This window comes from Ogataea philodendri (assembly GCF_020536065.1).
Source record: "Ogataea philodendri strain CBS6075 chromosome Unknown scaffold4, whole genome shotgun sequence".
Classification (NCBI taxonomy): domain Eukaryota; kingdom Fungi; phylum Ascomycota; class Pichiomycetes; order Pichiales; family Pichiaceae; genus Ogataea; species Ogataea philodendri.
Window position 1 is genome coordinate 232108 of NW_025763821.1, and position 19447 is coordinate 251554.

Sequence of the window (19447 nt, forward strand, 5' to 3'; positions counted from 1 at the left end):
GTTTGATTACGTAATCACCCATCTCAAACAAATTCGCTAGAAATTCCTGTCTTGTTGATCATGTCCAAAGACCCGGACCGGCTGCCCAAGTTTCTGTACGACCAGATCCCGAGCGAGATCTCCAACTCCGGGGCTCTCAACAGCAGGATCAAGGCGTCCAAGGACTCGCCGTACTCCCGAGCCATCCCCACCAAGCCTGCCAAATCCCAGCATATCGCTCCCTCCTCTTTGACCCTAGACACCTCCATCAACCGAATTGCGCCCTCCAACATCCCTATCAAGGTTTCTCACGACGCGCGCAGCCTCGAAGTGCCCAAGAGAGAGCCCGGCGCCGAGAACCAGCCGCTTTACGGACAAGTCAACGAAAAGCTCTCAGCTATTCTTAGTGCACCGGAAGAGTCTGATGAAAACCAGTTTTCCTTCGAGACCCCGCAGCCAGATCAGTCACAGACTCAGTTTCGGGTGTCGAGACGAATATCCCGTGGGTTCCATTCGAATAGCTCGTCTATTTCGTGGAATGTAAGCAACCCTGAAGAATGGACTTTGGAGAATATAACCGTTTGGTTCAAGACACACGAGTTTAATGAGAGCTGGATCGATCTGTTTACAAACGAACGGCTTGCTCAGAATGAATTTCTTAAGTTGCAGTCGTACGACGAACTCAAGAAGTACATCCCGTTCCTGGTGACTGACGATAACTCCACACCCAGCAGATTTATTCAGTTGTTGCGCAAGACCCTGGGAAAAGCGTCTATGCCCAAATTGGAGCCTCCGAGTCCGACAATCTCACTGATTTCTGGCTCTTCGTACGACTCGTCGCTCGACCAAACCGCAGAGGCCGACCGGTCGGGCGAGCATCGCACTCTGGGAGAAAAACTGCAGCCTGTTGCGTCTGCTCCGCCATTGGCGGTTGAAGAGCCGGGCACCGCGCCATTGTACACCAGCGACAAAGACTCTGTCCCGAAACCGCGCCCGTTGTCTACGATTGAGGACTCGTCTAGCCAGTTGTACAACACAAACTCAGACAGCCACCATTCGAAGCCGTTTTTCAAAAGACACCAGAAAAACAGCTCTTCCGAGTCGTCTTTCTTCACCACCATGTTTGGCAACCATCCGACTGGGACTAGTGGTCCGCCGCCACCGTCTTCAAACACACAGTCGGCCAGCACGCCGGTGGTAGAGTCTTTCCAAAAAAGACACGAACGAACAAGCTCCCGAGGTTCCATCAACGAGTCCACCACTCCGAAAAACATATTCAACAAGTTCTTTGGCAAGTCGCGCACAGACTATACGTTCCCGAAAGCGCCAAAGTCAACAGACTCGCCGATCAGCCCAGCATCTGCCCATGGTTCTATGAAAAAGCCTAATGATCGCAAGAACTCGCACGAGAAGTCGTTCATGGTCGGGAAGCAAAAGAATATCGACTCCAAGTTCGAGAAGCTGGGACCAGTCGGCAAGAAACCGTCTCCGATTGGAGTGACGATCCCTGTGGTGACAAAATCGACTCTGCACTCGAGAGAGTCGTTGTCCTCGTCTGCCACCACCATAGTTCCGCCCGCAAAGTCGCCGTTTGTGCTTGACCAGAAGTTCCGGCCTGTTCCACGCAACAACCGCGACGTTTTTGTACTGATTTCCAAGGACAACATCACGTTCACGCGGCTGGATGCTGCCAAGTTTGACGATATCGACAAGTTTAAGAAGAGAATTCTTGCTGTACTCAACATGAAGCCGTTTTTCAAATCAGAGTTTTGCTTAACTGGGTTTAATAGCGACCCAGGAACACCACTGGACGATGAGACGTTTGCCGAGTTGATGAAACACAAGTTTTTTGGCGAGACCATGAAGATCCTGGTCGTCCAGAAAGGTCTTGAGCGCAACAGCAGTATGCTGTCCACATACTCGTTCCACTCTTTGACCAGCGACAACTCGTTCGAACGCGTCAACCAGACACCAAAGTACTTGCTCGAGGCCAACAAGAACGGCATGGACTACCTCAACTTCAAGGACTACATGAATCAGGACGCACGACAGTTTATCGAGCCTAAACGGTCAACAAGCTCTTCTCTGACTCGTGCACGGTCGATCACCACCACGTCGAACCCAGACCAGGCATCGTTTCGTGTAATTCGCTCAGAGAAGCAGGAGATCGATTTCGACAAGAAACGCGAATCGCCGTTTATGCGTCGTGACAGTCTTGTGGCTCACCGTTCGGCGCCAGCTCCTCCTATTCCAGATTCTTCACCAATATCCATGACGGGAAGTACGAAGTCTAGCCGCAAACCGCCTCCACCGCTCCCAGAATCTCCTGATAAGCTCAGCGGCGGCACTGTCACGAGAGCCAACACGATCAAGCGGTCTCGGACCCAACGTGGCGGGTTTGATCCGTTCAAAGAAAACGCAATCACGTTTGAGAACGCTCCTGAACTAGAGGAAAGCGACGGCGACAGCGTGGATTCTGACGAAGGTCTGTTTGCCAAAGCTCCGTCCAAAACAACCAACTCGGACACCCAGAGCGTCAAGGTGGCCACCAACATCAGTTCTTCTTCGTCAGACTCGCTCTTGGATATCCGTCCTCCAGCAGAGGTTCTGTACGACAATTTGGAGATCTACTTCCCCAACACAGATCTTGACAAGCTGATCATCGACGAGGTAGTTTCGCCGCCGGTTTCGCCGGTTGCTGAGGAGAAAGTGCCTGCCAAGGCAGACTATTCGGGCCATCTGAAACCACCAGAACCGTCAGGAAAGATCCACCGCATGAAGAGTATCCGTATCGTTGCACAGGAGGCCAAGAAAGAGGCCCAGCGCAAGGACAAATACAGGTCGAGCAGTTTGTTAAGACGCACAAGCACCAAGATGTGGGGACAGAAGGTGGTTGAGGTGACTCCTGGTAACCGTGCTAGCTACGTGAACAAGCTCAAGAACCACAAGGGCCAGTACAAAGAGTTTGCGTGGGTCAAGGGTGAACTCATCGGTATTGGAACGTTTGGCAAGGTGTACCTTGCATTGAACGTCACCACCGGAGAAATGATTGCTGTGAAACAGACAGTGATCTCCAAACGGTTCACGTCGCAACGGGAAACCAAGGAGATCATGGACACGTTCCGTGCAGAGGTTGACTCGTTGAAAGACCTGGATCATGTGAACATAGTGCAATACTTGGGCTTTGAGAAGAAAGACAATATCTACAGTGTTTTCCTGGAATATGTTTCCGGTGGATCTGTTGGACATCTGATCAGACGGTACGGACGTTTTGACGAGGACCTGATCAAGTTCCTGACCCGCCAGGTTCTCCAAGGACTCAGCTACATCCATTCCAAGGGTATACTACACAGAGATCTCAAGGCAGACAATTTACTGTTGGAGATGGACGGAATTTGCAAGATCAGCGACTTTGGTATCAGCAAGAAGGCTAAGGATATCTATGCGAATGAGTCGGCGATGTCGTTCCAAGGAACCATTTTTTGGATGGCTCCCGAGATCATCGACAACACCAGCCACAAGGGGTACAGTGCCAAGGTGGATATCTGGTCTCTGGGGTGTGTTGTTTTGGAGATGTATGCTGGAAAACGGCCGTGGTCGGACTTTGCGATTGCCGGAGCCATTTTCAAGCTTGGAGCCAAGTCTGCTCCTCCGATCCCTGAAGATACTCGCAAGATGATGAGCGAGACAGGCTCTGCTTTCCTGGACCAGTGTTTCCAGACAGATCCCGACAGCCGGCCAACTGCGACCGAGTTGCTGCAGCACAAGTTCAGTGTGCGCGACCCGCGGTTCCAGTTCACAAAAACAGAGCTTGCGCGCAAGATGAAGTTCGAAGACACCCAGGAAGAGAAGAAAGCCGACATGATGCTCCAGAGCAAGGCTGTGTAATTGTAAATAAAAAAAAATTTGGCTAACGAGAAAAAATTAATTGAAAAATATCAGTAGCATAGATCTCTGTACAAATGGCCAAAATCAAGAAGAGACACACACGCGAGGAGCAGAAGAAGCTTTCTGAGTTGGCGTCTCAAGAATTGGAGGCTCTTCGGGCGCGGATCGACGAGCTGGAGGACGACCAGGTCAAGCAGTTCACCAAGTTTGAGGAGCTTCCATTAACAAAAGGCACGCTGAAGGGGCTCAAGGAGAGCAGCTATGTGACGATGACGGATATCCAGCGGGACACGATCCATTTGGCGCTCAAGGGCCACGATTTGCTCGGCGCTGCGAAAACCGGGTCCGGTAAAACACTGGCCTTTTTGATTCCTGTGATTGAGAAGCTTATCCACGAGAACTGGAACGAATTTGACGGTGTGGGTGCGCTAATCATCTCGCCAACACGGGAACTCGCCATGCAGATCTACGAGGTGTTGCTGAAGATTGGCAAGTACTCGTCGTTTTCTGCTGGACTGGTGATTGGAGGCAAGGACTATTCGTTTGAGAAGGACCGGATTGGCAAGATGAACATTCTGATTGGCACTCCAGGCCGTCTATTGCAGCACATGGACCAGTCGGCGACGCTGAACCTGGACAATTTGCAGATGCTTGTTCTGGACGAGGCCGATCGTATTCTAGACCTTGGATTCAAAAAAACTCTGGACGATATCGTTTGCAACCTGCCTCCAGAACGACAGACGCTGCTGTTTTCAGCCACACAGACCAAATCCGTGCAGGACCTGGCACGACTGTCGCTTGTGAGCCCGAAGTACGTCAACACGAGTTCGGATGCTACCACGACACCAGAGTCTCTGGAGCAGTCGTACGTGGTGATCCGACTGCAGGACAAGCTGGACATTCTCTGGAGTTTCATCAAGTCGCATCTGGACAGCAAGATTTTGGTTTTCGTTTCCTCGTCGAAGCAGGTGCACTTTATCTACGAAACGTTCAGAAAGCTGCAACCGGGTATTTCGCTGATGAAGCTGCACGGCCGGCAGAAACAGAAAGCGCGGCTGGAGACGACGGTCAAGTTCACCGAGTCGCGCAACTGCTGTCTGTTCGCAACCGATATTGTGGCTAGAGGCCTCGATTTCCCGGCCATCGACTGGGTCGTCCAGCTGGACTGTCCCGAGGACGTGGCCACGTACATCCACCGTGTGGGGCGGTCTGCGAGGGCAGGTCGTGCTGGGAAGTCGATGTTGATGCTTACACCAAGCGAGGAGGACGCGTTTGTGAAACGCATGGACGCACGCAAGATTCAGCCGAAAAAGCTCAACATCAGAAACTCCAAGAAAAAGAGCATTCGGGACCAGATCCAGTCGCTGTGTTTCAAGAGCCCGGAGCTCAAGTATCTGGGCCAGAAGGCGTTCATCTCGTACTGCAAGTCTGTGTATATCCAGAAGGACAAGGAGGTGTTTAATCTGAAGGAGCTACCATTGGACGAGTTTGCCAAGTCGTTGGGGCTGCCGGGAACGCCAAAGCTGAAACTTCCGGTTGGTGACGCCGAGCTGGAGAAACAGAAACAGCGCAAGAACACTTCGCGGCAGCTGAAACTGCTGGCAAAGGCCACCGATGATGGCGAGCTCGAGGCCAAGAAGGTGCGCACCAAGTACGACAAGATGTTTGAGCGCACGAACCAGGGCGTGTTGTCGGAGCACTACTTGAAGCTGAACGCCGACATGGAGAGCGACCGCGACGAGGAGGACGAGTTCATGTCGATTAAGCGGCAGGACCACGATTTGGGAGCAGAGCCGGACCTGGACGCGCCAACGTCGAAGCGGGCCATCAAAAAGGCTCTGTCGAAGAAGCTGTCGTCGAAGGACCGCGGCACAGGCACGAAGATGAAGTTCGACGACGAGGGAGTGGCGCATCCGATCTACGAGCTGGAGGACGAGGACGACTTCCACAAGCTGGGGCCAGCCGAGCAGCAGAAGGCGCAGTTTGTGGCGCAGGAGAAGAAGTCGATGGAGCTGGCAGATGTGGAGGACAAGGACGTGGCCAAGCGCAAGCGGCAGGAGAAGAAGATCCGTAGAAAGGAGCTGGAGCGGCTGGCGGAGGAGAGCGAGTCAGAGTCGGAGTCAGAGGCCGATTTGGACGCAGATTTGGACGCAGACCTGGAGGAGAGCGACTCCGACGACGAAAGACCGGCCAAGAAGCCAAGATGGTTCGAAAACAAGCCACACGCCCGCCCCGAGCCGGAACAGCCACGTGTGATCGAGTACGAACAGCCAGAAACCATGGAGGACCTGGAAGCGCTGACAGAAAGACTGATCCGTGGAGACTAAATAGGAATCATTATCTATTACCTAATTCTAAACAGCCGTCGAGTAACCGTACGTATAACTCGCGTTTTTGCGTCTGAGGTATTTGCGGACCTCGTCCACGATCCACACCGAGCTGGTAATGGCCACCAGGTAGAGCAGGTCGCTGGCAGCAAGGGCCTCGGTCTGGAAGATGGACTGGAAAAATGGCACGTAGATCGCACACAGCTGGCCCAGTAGCGAGCCTCCAACCGCGTAATTAAACATGGTGTTCTTCAGGCCGAGCTGGAACACCGACTTGGAGTATGAGCGGCACGCCAGAGCGTTGAACATGTCGAACAGCACAAAGCACGTGAACGTCATCGTGGTGTCTCTTCTGGTGACCGAGTCCTTCATCTCTCTCACGTACACGTACATGGTTCCGATGATAATGAAAAAGGCAGCGGTGAGCACGCGCTTGAGAACAGCCACGGTGAGAATCCGCTCGGACCGGGATCTTGGCGGCTTGTTCATCACCTCCTGGTCAACAGGCTCCACGCCGAGCGACTGGGCTGGCGGACCGTCCATCAGAATGTTGATCCACAGAATCTGCATGGCGTTCAGCGGGTTTGGCAGGTTAAATAAGGTCGATACAGCAATCAGCGATAGCGCAGCCACAGACGTGGACAGCTGGAACGTGAGGAAGTTCTGGATGTTGTTGAAAATTCCCTTACCTTCTCTGATGGCGTGCAAGATCGTCGAGAAGTCGTCGTCTGTGAGCACCATGTCGGCAGCTTCCTTGGCCACGTCGGTTCCGTTCTTACCCATAGCAATACCAATGTCCGCCAGCTTCAAAGCCGGGGCGTCGTTCACTCCGTCTCCCGTCATGGCCACAATGTCTCCACGCAGTTGCAAAGCACGCACAATGGCCACCTTGTGTTCAGGAGTGGTTCTGGCAAACACAGAAACGTACTGAATGGCCTCGGAAAGAGCCTCTTCGGACATGGCGTCGATCTTCTCGCCGGTCAGCACGCTGCGCTCCGGATCGGTCAATGGCATGCCAATTTTGCGAGCAACGTTCAGAGCAGTCACTTCGCTGTCGCCCGTGATCATGATAACGTGCACACCGCCTCTCAGCAAAGATGCAATGGATTTGCTCACCTGGGGACGCGGAGGATCGTTCATGCCCATCAGCCCGCAAAACACCAGGTCAGAAGGCTCGGTGTCGAACGACTTGGAGTTTCTGGCAAACGCAAGCACACGTAGCCCGTCGCTGGCCAGGTCGTCGGCCATCTTGAAAATCAGCTTGGAAATTTCGTCATTAATAGGTTTGATCTCGCCAGTCTTGGTGTAGTACATCTTGGACATGGCCACGATCTTTTCCACGGCACCTTTAGCAAACGTCTCGGATTTGGACTTGTCACCGAAATGCGAGCAAATGGCCATGTATTTTCTGTTCGAGTTGAAAGGCAACTCGTTGGTTCTCACTCTTGTGTTTCTGAGGTCGTCCATGCCGAAAGACGACAAAGACTCAATAATTGCAATATCTGTTGGGTTTCCCAAGAACTTCTCCTTCTCGACCGAGAACCTGGCGTTGTTACACAGGTTTCCGGACTCCAGCATGTACTTGACGTCCTTGTCGACGTTGTCCGGCAGGTGCTTGTTGCCGTCCACGGCCAGATGGCTCGTTTTCATGTCGACGGTCCAGGCCTTGCTGACGGTCATGTGGTTCTGGGTGAGCGTTCCTGTTTTGTCTGAGCAAATCACGTTGACAGAGCCCAGTGTCTCAACACTAGGCAATTTCTTGACAATGGCACGCTGTTTGGCCATTCTCAAAACACCCAGTGCGAGCGTCACTGCCACGATAATCGGCAATCCCTCGGGAATAGCAGCAACGGCTAAACAAACACTGATCTGGAACATGTCGAGCCACGAGCGGCCCTCAATCACACCAATCAGTCCAATCACACCAATCACAGCAAAACTGAAGAAAGAAAGCTGCTGGCCAAGCTTGCCCATGGCGTTCTGCAACGGAGTCTTTGGCTTCTCAATCGAAGACAGCATGGAAAACACGCTGCCGAGCGCGGTCTTGTGGCCGGTGGCAATCACAATACCCGCCCCGTGGCCGTCCCGCACAAGCGTTCCCATAAACGCAATATTGGATCTCTCTCCAATGCTTGGCATAGGCTTGGACACCACGTCCAGACTCTTTGACACAGGCTTGGTTTCACCAGTAAGATTGCTCTCGTCGATGGTCAGGTGAACAGACTCAGTCAATCTGATGTCTGCTGGGATTCTGTCACCGACCTGGAAGCGAACAAGGTCGCCCGGAACAAGAGTCATGGCCATCACCGTCTCGGTAGTGCCGTTTCGTGTCAGATGGGCCTGTTCCGGAACAAGCTTGTTCAAAGCCTCCAGACTCTTTTCCGAACGGTACTCCTGAACAAACCCAACAGTAACAACAATTAAAACAGCAGCGGTGATACTGATGGCATCGTCCAAATTGCCCATGTAGAAACTCACTCCAGCAGATCCGATAAGCAACATGATCATCGGGTCGCCATAGAAGGTCGACACGAACTTGATAAACAACGACTCCTCTTCTTCGCCCTCCAGCTCGTTAACGCCATGGATCGAACGCCGATAAACAATGTCGTTCTGATTGCAAAGCCCCTTGGTCTCGTTTGTGTCCAACTCTTGCACGGTCTCCTCCACCGTCTTGGCCGCAAACCGCGTGGACAGCCCGTCCTCAAACTGGTCTCTGCCAATAAGCTCGATGTCAGTGTCCGGGTTGGTTAATTTGCTAGCATACGGATTATCCGAGGCCATTGATCGATGTAAACAGAAAAATCTATTTTTTGCTCTTGGTGTCTTTTCAAAGTGAAAAAAAAAGTTACCCCGTGCCTATAAATACAACTAAAAACCAGCTAATAAGGGATCCTACTTAATATGCTCTTTTTGGCCACCAACGGTGTTTTCGATCGGCCGTAGAAACAACTTGCCTCGCTTGTCGCCGCTGATGGTGTCGCGCACTTTCGTCGACTGTCGCAGCGCGCTGATGATCGAGTCCTTGCCACGCAGCTGCCGCTTAAGGTCGGCAATTTCCTCGTCCTTGTCCGATCCGCTCACCGTAGCCGTCTGTGTTCCGCTTCCAATGTGGTTGCGCAGCTGGTTCTCCAGATGCGAAATATAGGACTTCATTTCCTCAATCTGGCTGACCTGCATCTTGTGCTGTCTCTCTAAACTGGCAACCACACCTGCAAACCGCGGGTCGCTCACGTCGAACTGGATCAGCTGTTGTATATTTTCCTGTACCTCCATCGCGGACTGGACGTTCTCTGTGTCGTGTAGCCGTTTCATGTGCTCGAGTCGCTCGTTCAAGATAAGGTTCTCGGCACTCAGCTGCGCAACGTCCTCGCCTGGTCCGCTCCACAAACGCTTGCTCACCTGCCCACGCTTCAGGTCCTCGATCTCCTGCTTCTGGCGCTGGTTCTCCTTCAACAACAACTCGTACCTCTCTTTCTCGGGCTCCTGCTGTTCGTTTCTGCGCACGTTCATCAAAATGTTCTTGGCACGAGCCGCAAACCGCAGTGTGTTGATTGTTTCTGTTATCGTACTGCTGGAAAGGTGGATCGTGCACAGAATCGACACAATTGACTCTCCGCTCAAGGACGGCTGCAACAGCCGCGTCAGCTTCGAGTCTCTGTAGGGAATGTGGTTGAACGAGCCCTGCGACAGTTTCTGGATCACCGTGCTCAGCGCAAGCAGCGACTTGTTGATGTATGCTCCTTCCTTGCGCCGCTCCGTCTGCGACGAAGCCTTCTCCGAACCGGCAAGATCGCACAGACACAGCGTCGAGTGCCGCGTGCTGCTGTCCTGCTTCATCTCCACGCGCATCAGCAGAACTGCGTGCGAACGCGACGACCGATCGTTGAAATCGGTACAGCTGGTCTTTCTCGCCGAATCACCTTTCTGGACCACCTCGACCAACTCGTGCTCGCTGGCCACCCAGTGCTCGCTAAGTCCAACCACACGGACTCCAAACGTCGGGTCGTCTCTGATTCGCAGCTCGTCTACCGGCGACCCGTCAAAGTTGAGCAGGTCGATTAGTTTTTCGTTGTAGATCTCCAAATACGAGCATCCAACCTTGTAAGCGTCGAAATCAGACTTGAGTTTCCGGAACAGTTCAGCCGCACACAGCTGAATCAATCCGTTCTCGTCAACGGAACCTTGCATTGAGTGCGTTTTTCCCGAACCTGTCATTCCGTATGCAAAAACAGTGCCGTTGTATCCTTCCAGACATTTGGTCACCACTGGTTGCACAACGTCTGCGTAAACCTCGGAGTTGTTAGCTGACGGCTCGAAAACGTTATCGTACTGGAAATCGCCCGTTTCGTGGTTGCTGATTGTGTTGTCCACTCTGTCTATGTTCCAGTTGCCGGTCAGATTGCCTGCAGTGGTTTGCAGCGGCCGTGGTCTCACCGAAACCTTGATTGTGCCCTGGTACGACTGGGCTCCATACGAGCTGTGAGAGCTGAGCGAGCTGCTGGGCCGCATTGGCGTGCTCATGTTCGACATGGACGACCGGGCACGCAGGCCAGGACCGGGACTCGCCAGCGACACTCGCGGAGTCGTGGGCCGTCTCAAAGACGAGGACGATGGACCAGGGGTCCGGGTCCGCGACATCGAGGACGGCACCGGCGTGGCAGAGCCTGCCGAGCTAAGTGACGACCGGCTGCGGGTGGGGGTCTGTGCACGAGTGGGCGTGTTGGCCATTCGTGGGGGAAGAAACGTCATAGTGTAGAAAGACAGATCTCTGTTTTGTAAACAAATAAATATTCCTATTTGGGCCGAAATTATTTACTGCACAGCCACAAGCTTCCACTGGGCAAGGTGGCAGGCAGTACTGCCCACGTTGCGAACGAGCACGAAGTCGGCCTTGTTGAAGTTGAGATGGTCGTACGCTTTAGATGCAATGAATCCAACTCCTGTGCCTTTGCCCTGTGCCAGATTGAACGTGGCACTCGTGACATAGCCAATAAGATGCTCTTTGCCTGGACACTGTTTCTCCAAGGCCACGGTTCTGCCCTGTATAGTCTTCTTGTTGGCAGCATCCATCCATGAGCTGTACTCAGTCTCGGGAATCTTGTAGATTCGTGCATTGTCGTGCGGATGGCCTCTGTTCAGCATGCTAAATTGAATTGCAACCAGAGGTAGCTTCTCTGTTGAAGGTCTATGGTGCTCGCCCCGGTATAGTTCAATTGGAAGCTGTGCAAAAACAGGCTTTCCAAGCTGTGCCAACGTCTCGTCTTTCTGTATAGTGTCCTGAATCTTTTCGAAAACGTCTCTTTTGGTCTTCACCACTCTCTCCTGAAGCTCAGTGAACTCGGTGCCCGAATGGTCCTCGACCTCAGGAAGCTCTCCCAAATACTTCCAAAGAAGCTGGAGGTACCTCCAATCGCAGCCGAACGGAGACCCGGCCTCGTTGAGCTTGGAAATGTTGAACCTCTTGCTCTTCGGCCGTTTGCTCCATTTGGTGGCCAGCTCTTTCATCTTCAGCTGGCCTTCAAGAAATCCGGCTCTTGTAAACACACAGTCGGCAAACCCAAGCTCGCCCTTCTCGAATCCAAGCTGGTTCAGCTGTTTTGTTCCTCCCATCGAGAAATGCGGGACGTGTACGAGCTGGTGCCATATCGGCAGAATCCAGTGCCATGGAGCAAACAGAACGAGTCCCTGTGTTGTTTTCACGATTACAACAGGAATTTGCGGGTCGGACTCTAGTTTTGGAATTGGTTTGCCCAAAAACTCCGGCGTGCGACGCTGGCCAAGCTGTTTGAGCGACGGCTGGCCGTGGTAGGATGCAACGCGACCTTCTTTCGAAAAAAGCGCCTCGATCGCAGATCTGTCTGTTGCCTTTCCATTTTGAACGTCTATAATGAGATCCAGCACGTCTGCGTACTTGCCCGTTGGTCTGACTGGTTTGGGCCAAAGACGAGGATCATCTATGAACATGCTAAACGTCGACCCAACAGGAAGAGCAGAAACCTCGTTGAGTCCTGCAAGCTTCTCAAATGTGCTTCCAGCCTCTGACGAAATCGAAGGATGCAACACAGAGGCCAATGACCACAGAGACTGAGGACCAGTCACCGTCAACGACCCCAGGGAGTATCTGCAATCCTCAAACTCAACATTTTTGGCATGGTTGACCAGATGGTCAAGTAAAACATCGTAGACTGACGGATGGAACCGTAAAACACACTCGGTCCCAGACTTGATCCACCAAATTAAAGAGCGACACAAGTGTTCCCCGTTGAGCATCAAAAACCCTTCCCAGACTCGTCCTTTTGAATGGTACTTCTTCCCTGTAGCCTCGTCATTGGTCAGCTCTCCAATAAGCACAAAAACCCCATCTCCCTTGAGAATCACCGTGTTCATGTACGATGTGTCAAAACCCACGCATCCCTTGATCCTGCTTTGTCGACTTGTTTGTCTGAAACACTTCATGGTTGGCTCGTAGGGCACATTGAACCCCCACCGTTTCACCATATGAGCTCTTTTAGCATGCCAGACGTGTGTAGGTAGCCACTTGTAGTCCCGTTGACGCGAGGAGTATCTGATGGTGGATATTTTGTCTATGGTAGCACGTTGATTAATTCCTGTCCAGTCGATCGATCCCACCGAGTTGTTAACCTGTTGTTGTTTCAGCTCGCTCAGCTCATCAATCCGCTCCTTAAGCGCTTGCAGTTTGGACCGCATCTTCATCGTCCGTGCGCTCACACGTTCCCCGTCTATTAAGTTTCCTGACAGCTTCAGCCGAGCAGCGTACCGGAGCAGTTTTTCCTGGCGTCTCAGCCGATACAGCTCTCGCCCACGCGAGTGCTTGGCCTTTGCGGGACGGCCCTGACTGTCCACGCCCTTTGTTTCCAGTCCTGTGGGCTCCTTCATCGATAGTCCCATTTCTCGAAGAGCCCGCGCACGCAGCCGTTTCGGAACCCGCCTCACGTTGTGGCTCGCCGTACGACGTCTCATCGCCCGCGGAAGACTCTGGAACACCCGCGTGGCCGAGGAGTATCGCGATCTGAGCTTCGACAGCTCAAACTCCTTGATCTCGAACTCTCGAGACTGCACAAACTTCTCCACGTCCAGCTTCGCCGAAACTCCGGTGACGGGATCTTTCCCCGCCGTAAACGCCGGATCCGCCGTCTCTGTGCGGATCACACGCGAATTGTACAGCTTTGTGCGCCGTTGGTTTATATCAGACATATACACGATACAAAAACATTTTTTTTCATGCCCAACCTATATAAAATAAAAATCAAGGCTGTGTCAAATGCTACCAGATGCTGTGGTGTCGTCAGTCGTTAATGGGAGGGGTCTGGAACTTGGAGACCTTGAGCTCTGTTCTGTTGATGGTCATGAGCTTACTGATCTTCTCGTACTTTTCGCGCTGCTGCAGAAGAAACTGGTTTTCCGTCTCGAGTCGTTTGACCCGCTGCTGGGTATTTATGAGAAGCTGGTCTTTTTCGATGTTGTCGTCTTCCAAAATGGCCAGTCGCTCAAGCAGCTCGCCTGTGCGTGCATCCTCGTTGCCCTTCGAGAGCTCCAGAATGCGCAGCTTCGACTCCAGCCCGTCGTTGGCCACCTCCGTATCGATCACCTGTCGCTCGAGCGTTCGCACTTTGGCAGTCAACTGGTCAATCTGTGTCTTCTTATCGTCCTCTAGCGTGCTGATCTGGTGAAGATAGCTCTGGTTCTCCTTTCGAGCTTCGTCCAAACGGTCCTGCAGTTTTGCGCTTTGTGTCTGGAGATCTGTCACCTGTTGGGTCAGTCGGTTGGTTTCCGACTCCAGAAACTCTTCCAGCTCCTTAGACTCGTCAACATAGCCGTTGAACTCCTTTTCCAGCGCCAAAAGACGCTGTATCAGCTCGTCCCGGCTCAAATCATTATATGGTTCCATAAAAGTAAATTAATAAATAAAAAAAATTAATAATAAACAGTAAATTTCCTCAGGCTCTCATTTCTTTAATGACACCCATCCGGATTCCCTGGTTGATGACACTCAATAAAGAGCTGAAACTGGCCGTGCTGACATCCTCGTTGATGCCGACACCCCAGATTAAGTGCTCGTCGTCCACTTTGCAGCTTATGTAAGCCGCAGCCTTGGAGTTGGAGTCTGCTCCCAAAGAGTGCTCATGGTAGTTCACCACCTGGAACTTGGACTTGAACTTCTTGTTCAGTCCGTTCACAAACGCAGAAATCGGACCATTTCCCTCTCCAATAACTTTGTAAGAAACAGACCCTTCGTAGTTCGACATCTGCGCACTCAGTTCTCTCACTTTGTCCGATTTGTTGGTCAATTCGTAATTGTCCAGTTTGAACAGATGACCAGCAGGCTCCAGAGTCTCCTCTTCATCAAAGTTGTACAACAGATACTCGTTCTTGAACAGATCCACGATCTCGTTCGTCTTGAGCTCTCTACCTTTCTTCTCGGTGGCATCCTGGACAACTTTGGAGAAGTTGATTTGCAAGCCACGAGGAAGATCCATCTCCAAATTGCGCAGAATGATCCACGAAGCACCTCCCTTTCCAGATTGCGAGTTCACACGAATAATGGCCTCGTAGGTACGGCCAATATCCTGCGGATCCAGGGGAAGATATGGAATTTGCCAGTACTCCTTTGGATCCTTTCTCTTTTCGAAACCTTTTTTGATTGCGTCTTGGTGCGAGCCAGAAAATGCACAAACAACAAGCTGGCCTCCATAAGGAGCACGAGGATGAACAGGAATTTTGTTACATCTCTCCACAACGTCAATCACAGACTTGATGTCGGAAAAATCGAGTTTCGGATGGATTCCCTGTGTGTACAGATTGAGTGCAAGCGTCACAAGGTCAACGTTACCTGTCCGCTCTCCATTTCCAAATAAACATCCTTCGACTCTGTCTGCTCCCGCAAGCTGTGCCAGCTCGGCAGCACCAACAGCACAGCCACGGTCGTTGTGCGGATGCAAAGAAACACAAACAGACTGTCTATCAGAAATGTGAGTGCAGAAATATTCCACCTGGTCCGCATACACGTTTGGAGTCGACATCTCGACGGTGGCTGGAAGATTGAAGATGATCGGGTTCTCGTGTGACGGCTCCCAGGCGGCCTTTACACTCTCGCAAACCTGGACAACATAGTCTGGATCGCTGTCACTGAAAGTCTCTGGCGAGAATTCGTACGACCAGATGGTGTCTTTGTGTTTAGGGTCGTCCTTGGTGAGACTCTTGACCAATTTGGTACACTCGGTAGCAAGCTGCAAAGTCTGCTCTTTCGACAAACCAAACACGACATTGCGGAAACAGTCAGAGGTGGCTAAATACAGATGGATTGTGGCGCGTTTGGCTCCGGTCAGAGACTCGATTGTCCGTTTGATCAGTTCCGGCCGGCACGGAGAAAGAACCTGGATCGACACGTCTTCTGGGGCAGTCTCGACACAGAACCGGGTAAAATCGAAGTCTATTTGCGAGGCAGAAGGGAATGCGACCTCAATCTCCTTGAACCCGATCTCGACCAGCTTCTTAAAATACACCTTTTTCTCCTCGACAGACATGGGGTCTGGAAGAGACTGGTTTCCGTCTCTAAGGTCGGTGGAGAGCCAGCGGGGTGGTTTTTCAAACGTCTTGTCTGGCCATTGTCTATTAGGAAGTTTCAAAGGCACAAATTTCTTGTACTTTTTTGATGGATTCGAAAGCATCTTTCAAAGTGTGACCGATGATGAAATATTTTTTAAGCTGGGCTTTCTTCCCTGTGGGGAAACATCTCTGCACTCCAAAATTTTCTTTTCATCCACCATGCCATCTGTGAACGTTAAGGTGGAGTTTTTGTAGGTAGAGTTTGAGCTGGCGACTAACAAACAGGGGTGGATTGGATGTGATCTTTGGCGGGTTGCGCAAAAGCCAGTGTGCTGTTTCCACGGAGGGAAATCCAACCATAAAGGACCTGATGTACCATATAACCAAGACACTATTAGTGGACCAGAAGGATTATGATGTTTTTGTCGAGGACGACACGATCCGGCCGGGTATTTTGGTGCTGATCAACGACACCGACTGGGAGTTGGAGGGCGAGGACGAGTACGAGCTCCAGGACGGCGACGTGATTGCGTTTACCAGCACTCTTCACGGGGGATGAAGGATCTTATGCGATCACGGTAAATTTGCATCCCAGAAGACCCTGTCCGTTCCATTTGGAGGGAACCAGCTTGATTGTGTGCAGGGTATTATTTCTTAATAGAGTTAGGTCCACAGGAACGTTTTCTGCCACCGCAGAGACAAGAGCTTTCAGGTTATTATGATTTGTAGCGTTGACACGGCCGAACGAGACGAGCTTGTCGCCGACGGCGAGTCCTGCGAGCTGTGCTGGGCTTTCTTCGGCGACGAGGTCGACTGTGGCGAACGGAATTCTGGACGGTGGCGAGGATGTGTTTGTAGAGTTGAAGGACTCGGCGAGTTTAGTTTGAAGTAACGACGAGATCGCGCGCCAGTCGTTGCGCAGACGAATGATCTGCGAGCAAACAAGCCGCACCTCCACAACGTCCATATCTGTACGAGGGAACCCGTCTGGGGTGACCAAGGGTGTATCCATGTCGGCTTTTTGTGCCCTCAAGCGAGACAAGAGGGCGTCGATCTGGGACTCGATCCGGCCACGCAACTGGGCCAATTGGTCAAGAGCCATGGTCTGCAACGTCTCGGGCTCAACAGAAGGCACAGGGTCCAAATTCAAAACACTCATGGCGTGTTCAAAAGACATTGGGCAAGAAATCGACGCAAGTTTTGCAAAGGACGATTTCCGTGTGCTTGCCTCGATGGCTATTTTTTCTCGACGAAAAACATAAAAAACATAATCATCTTTCATAATGAAGTTGTCAACTGTGTTTGCCTCTTTAGCATTAGCCGTTTCCGCACTGTGTGCCGATACGAAAGAAAAGCCGGATATCGTGAAGGGCAACTTCAAGCCAACGGCAGAAAAACCGTTCGATCTCAGAGTGGAGTACTTGATCAAAGATAAACAAGAGGTGCCATCTGCCATTGTCGACATCGAGAACGGAGAAACCATCAGTTTGAACTACAAATTCTACAACGGTGAGGACGAAGAATGTACAGTTTTGGGCGTTGGCGGAAAGTTGATCTCTCCTGTCACCGGCGACGTGTTATATAACATCACCGCTTCCAACATTGGTCCTCTTTCTGTGGCCAGCCAGGACATTGTGGAGTTTTCCCAAAACATCGGAATCGACCTCAACCCAGACTCGTACCTCGTTGTTCCTTCTATCTACGTTGTTTTCAAAGAGCAACTCATGATGCTCGGTTCTAGAAACCAGCTCATTCAGGTGGACGATCCAAAAATCTCCATCTTCAACCCAAAACTGCTTGTCTTGGAAGCCGTTTTGGTGTCCTCGCTTGTTGGTGTGGCCTACCTGCTTTACTCCCTGTTCGGAGCCAACTATTTCGGAACCGTGAAGAAGGACGCTAAAAAACAAAAACTCCCGGCAGACAAGCCTTCCAAAAAACAGGCTCCCCAGAAAGTCGACGAGTCCTGGCTCCCAGAGACCCACTTGAAAACCAAACGCAGAACTGCCAAGAAGAATTAGATTAATAAACGTATCTAGGTAAGCGTGTACGCGTTAATTTCAATTTGTCAGTTGTATTTAGGCGTTGAGACCCAGATCTTGCAGAATTAGGTCCATCTCCTCGATGTAGTGTTCGTACTCTTGTAACCGTTCCAGATACTCCTCGCTCTCCACTCGCGTCATGGTCGGATCTAAAGTTCCTCCCTCTTGGTCTATAGCATATCTTTTCGTCAAATGGAACCGGATATCGTCAATTAATTCGATAGTGTCAAACTCCTGTCTGGCACTGATCCGGCTCGAAGACTCCAAAATAACCTCTTTAAACTCTGGATCCTTGATGAAAGATTCGATCTGGTTGGCAATGATGTGTGCCACGCGATCTTCCAGACGGTGCACTTTGAATTCCCACGCAGCACGCAGAATGTCGTACACCGAGATGTTGACCGTGGAAAAATCGTCGATCGACGATAGACTAATGGCAGCCATGGTTTTCAGCCGGTCCAAGAACAGCGAGTCGGCAATGACAAGCGTGTCCATGGCACTTTCCGGAGGAATCGACGCCTCGTCGAAGTACAAGTACTGGAGCAGGATCTCTGTTGTTTCTTGCGAAACCTCTAAAGTGTCTGACGACGGCAGAGATATGACGGGTATTAATTCTGGCTCCATGTACAGTTTTTCAAGGTCAACGACACCGTCCTGCTCGAGATCCTCGAAGATCGCCGTGTCGTGGAACCCAGAAACAAATAATGTGAGGTAGTATTCCGCTCTGGACAAAATTGCTCTGTGAACGGGATAATAATGCGACGTTGAGCCGATATTGACTTTGAAGACCAAGTCGGCATTGCAACTGCGCAAGAGTTTCTGTTTGTCTGCGTTGGTAAGGTCAATATCCAAAGGTTTGGTGATATGGTGGTCGATGATCTTGGAAACGAGACTTTTCAGCTTCTGTCTAGCGTTCTCGTACATTGTGTGCTGGATGATGTTTTTGGCCTTGTTGATGTCGGCTGCGGTTTTCTGGCTCACGATCTGGTCAACAGCGATTTGCATGTATGTGAGGTTTGTGACTTGCGCAAGCTCGCGGAGCTCGTCGAGCTTGACCGCGTTTAGATCCAAAGACGGCACAAGATAAATATACTCAAACAGAAACTGCAAAGAGCGAGCGCTATACTTGCTCAGGTCGATCTCTGTCGTCTGGAAGTAGCTGGACATCGAGCTCAGAAGAAACCGGTTCAAACAGAACTCGCCAATGCGCAGATCCGCGGTGGTGAACCGAGGTTTCTGAAATAAAGCAGAGATATGAGAGGCAAACGGTTGAGTCACATCCACAGCTTTGGTTATATCGTAGGACAACAACAACGTGCGGATCGAGTCTGTCAGCGCACCATATATGGCCCGCGACCCTTCAAAAGTGTCTCTGCTGACAATTGAGCCTTTCTCCAACAGCAATCGCACCACGTTCTCGTGACCACAGATAGAGGCCAAGATCAACGGAGAGTAGTCCCATTCGTCCATTTGATTCATCTGGCGTTAGAACAATGCCAATTCCCGGTACTTACATTGACTCCCTGCGAAATGTACTTGTCGACGAGCTCAACATCGCCCTGACGACATGCCAAACACAGATCTCGAAACCCGTCAGAAACAATAGCCATTGAAATAATTATTTATTCTATATTTATTTTTGTT

General features: G+C 51.4%; 19 protein-coding genes across 19 annotated transcripts; 8 read left to right on the forward strand and 11 right to left on the reverse strand.

The window, feature by feature from the left end:
- Window positions 1–23: 23 nt before the first annotated feature.
- On the reverse strand, window positions 24–248 carry OGAPHI_001086 (uncharacterized protein; the record flags this gene model as incomplete). The annotated part of the gene is made up of 1 exon (XM_046201809.1): window positions 24–248. The coding sequence occupies one exon, from the start codon at window positions 246–248 to the stop codon at window positions 24–26; it is 225 nt and encodes a 74-aa protein (XP_046063996.1).
- Window positions 61–3867, forward strand: OGAPHI_001087 (uncharacterized protein; the record flags this gene model as incomplete). The annotated part of the gene is made up of 1 exon (XM_046201810.1): window positions 61–3867. One exon carries the CDS (start codon window positions 61–63, stop codon window positions 3865–3867), a length of 3807 nt encoding a protein of 1268 aa, XP_046063997.1.
- Window positions 720–1253, reverse strand: OGAPHI_001088 (uncharacterized protein; the record flags this gene model as incomplete). The annotated part of the gene is made up of 1 exon (XM_046201812.1): window positions 720–1253. One exon carries the CDS (start codon window positions 1251–1253, stop codon window positions 720–722), a length of 534 nt encoding a protein of 177 aa, XP_046063998.1.
- Window positions 1287–1985, reverse strand: OGAPHI_001089 (uncharacterized protein; the record flags this gene model as incomplete). Its single annotated transcript, XM_046201813.1, has 1 exon — window positions 1287–1985. One exon carries the CDS (start codon window positions 1983–1985, stop codon window positions 1287–1289), a length of 699 nt encoding a protein of 232 aa, XP_046063999.1.
- On the reverse strand, window positions 2202–3312 carry OGAPHI_001090 (uncharacterized protein; the record flags this gene model as incomplete). The annotated part of the gene is made up of 2 exons (XM_046201814.1): window positions 2202–2606; window positions 2938–3312. 2 exons carry the CDS (start codon window positions 3310–3312, stop codon window positions 2202–2204), a joined length of 780 nt encoding a protein of 259 aa, XP_046064000.1.
- A 74-nt stretch (window positions 3868–3941) lies between the features above and the next one.
- On the forward strand, window positions 3942–6194 carry OGAPHI_001091 (uncharacterized protein; the record flags this gene model as incomplete). The annotated part of the gene is made up of 1 exon (XM_046201815.1): window positions 3942–6194. One exon carries the CDS (start codon window positions 3942–3944, stop codon window positions 6192–6194), a length of 2253 nt encoding a protein of 750 aa, XP_046064001.1.
- Window positions 6195–6221: 27 nt separating this feature from the next.
- OGAPHI_001092 (uncharacterized protein) lies at window positions 6222–8978 on the reverse strand (the record flags this gene model as incomplete). Its single annotated transcript, XM_046201816.1, has 1 exon — window positions 6222–8978. The coding sequence occupies one exon, from the start codon at window positions 8976–8978 to the stop codon at window positions 6222–6224; it is 2757 nt and encodes a 918-aa protein (XP_046064002.1).
- OGAPHI_001093 (uncharacterized protein) lies at window positions 6436–7125 on the forward strand (the record flags this gene model as incomplete). Its single annotated transcript, XM_046201817.1, has 1 exon — window positions 6436–7125. One exon carries the CDS (start codon window positions 6436–6438, stop codon window positions 7123–7125), a length of 690 nt encoding a protein of 229 aa, XP_046064003.1.
- OGAPHI_001094 (uncharacterized protein) lies at window positions 7516–8412 on the forward strand (the record flags this gene model as incomplete). The annotated part of the gene is made up of 1 exon (XM_046201818.1): window positions 7516–8412. The coding sequence occupies one exon, from the start codon at window positions 7516–7518 to the stop codon at window positions 8410–8412; it is 897 nt and encodes a 298-aa protein (XP_046064004.1).
- Window positions 8979–9089: 111 nt separating the features above from the next.
- OGAPHI_001095 (uncharacterized protein) lies at window positions 9090–10946 on the reverse strand (the record flags this gene model as incomplete). The annotated part of the gene is made up of 1 exon (XM_046201819.1): window positions 9090–10946. The coding sequence occupies one exon, from the start codon at window positions 10944–10946 to the stop codon at window positions 9090–9092; it is 1857 nt and encodes a 618-aa protein (XP_046064005.1).
- Window positions 10947–11009: 63 nt separating this feature from the next.
- OGAPHI_001096 (uncharacterized protein) lies at window positions 11010–13094 on the reverse strand (the record flags this gene model as incomplete). The annotated part of the gene is made up of 1 exon (XM_046201820.1): window positions 11010–13094. The coding sequence occupies one exon, from the start codon at window positions 13092–13094 to the stop codon at window positions 11010–11012; it is 2085 nt and encodes a 694-aa protein (XP_046064006.1).
- Window positions 12085–12285, forward strand: OGAPHI_001097 (uncharacterized protein; the record flags this gene model as incomplete). The annotated part of the gene is made up of 1 exon (XM_046201821.1): window positions 12085–12285. The coding sequence occupies one exon, from the start codon at window positions 12085–12087 to the stop codon at window positions 12283–12285; it is 201 nt and encodes a 66-aa protein (XP_046064007.1).
- A 409-nt stretch (window positions 13095–13503) lies between the features above and the next one.
- On the reverse strand, window positions 13504–14106 carry OGAPHI_001098 (uncharacterized protein; the record flags this gene model as incomplete). The annotated part of the gene is made up of 1 exon (XM_046201824.1): window positions 13504–14106. The coding sequence occupies one exon, from the start codon at window positions 14104–14106 to the stop codon at window positions 13504–13506; it is 603 nt and encodes a 200-aa protein (XP_046064008.1).
- Window positions 14107–14155: 49 nt separating this feature from the next.
- OGAPHI_001099 (uncharacterized protein) lies at window positions 14156–15886 on the reverse strand (the record flags this gene model as incomplete). The annotated part of the gene is made up of 1 exon (XM_046201825.1): window positions 14156–15886. The coding sequence occupies one exon, from the start codon at window positions 15884–15886 to the stop codon at window positions 14156–14158; it is 1731 nt and encodes a 576-aa protein (XP_046064009.1).
- Window positions 15378–16323, forward strand: OGAPHI_001100 (uncharacterized protein; the record flags this gene model as incomplete). The annotated part of the gene is made up of 2 exons (XM_046201826.1): window positions 15378–16015; window positions 16089–16323. 2 exons carry the CDS (start codon window positions 15378–15380, stop codon window positions 16321–16323), a joined length of 873 nt encoding a protein of 290 aa, XP_046064010.1.
- Window positions 16324–16329: 6 nt separating this feature from the next.
- On the reverse strand, window positions 16330–17247 carry OGAPHI_001101 (uncharacterized protein; the record flags this gene model as incomplete). The annotated part of the gene is made up of 1 exon (XM_046201827.1): window positions 16330–17247. One exon carries the CDS (start codon window positions 17245–17247, stop codon window positions 16330–16332), a length of 918 nt encoding a protein of 305 aa, XP_046064011.1.
- OGAPHI_001102 (uncharacterized protein) lies at window positions 17048–17782 on the forward strand (the record flags this gene model as incomplete). The annotated part of the gene is made up of 1 exon (XM_046201828.1): window positions 17048–17782. The coding sequence occupies one exon, from the start codon at window positions 17048–17050 to the stop codon at window positions 17780–17782; it is 735 nt and encodes a 244-aa protein (XP_046064012.1).
- Window positions 17783–17839: 57 nt separating this feature from the next.
- Window positions 17840–19273, reverse strand: OGAPHI_001103 (uncharacterized protein; the record flags this gene model as incomplete). The annotated part of the gene is made up of 1 exon (XM_046201829.1): window positions 17840–19273. One exon carries the CDS (start codon window positions 19271–19273, stop codon window positions 17840–17842), a length of 1434 nt encoding a protein of 477 aa, XP_046064013.1.
- Window positions 17943–18518, forward strand: OGAPHI_001104 (uncharacterized protein; the record flags this gene model as incomplete). The annotated part of the gene is made up of 1 exon (XM_046201830.1): window positions 17943–18518. One exon carries the CDS (start codon window positions 17943–17945, stop codon window positions 18516–18518), a length of 576 nt encoding a protein of 191 aa, XP_046064014.1.
- Window positions 19274–19447: the final 174 nt, after the last annotated feature.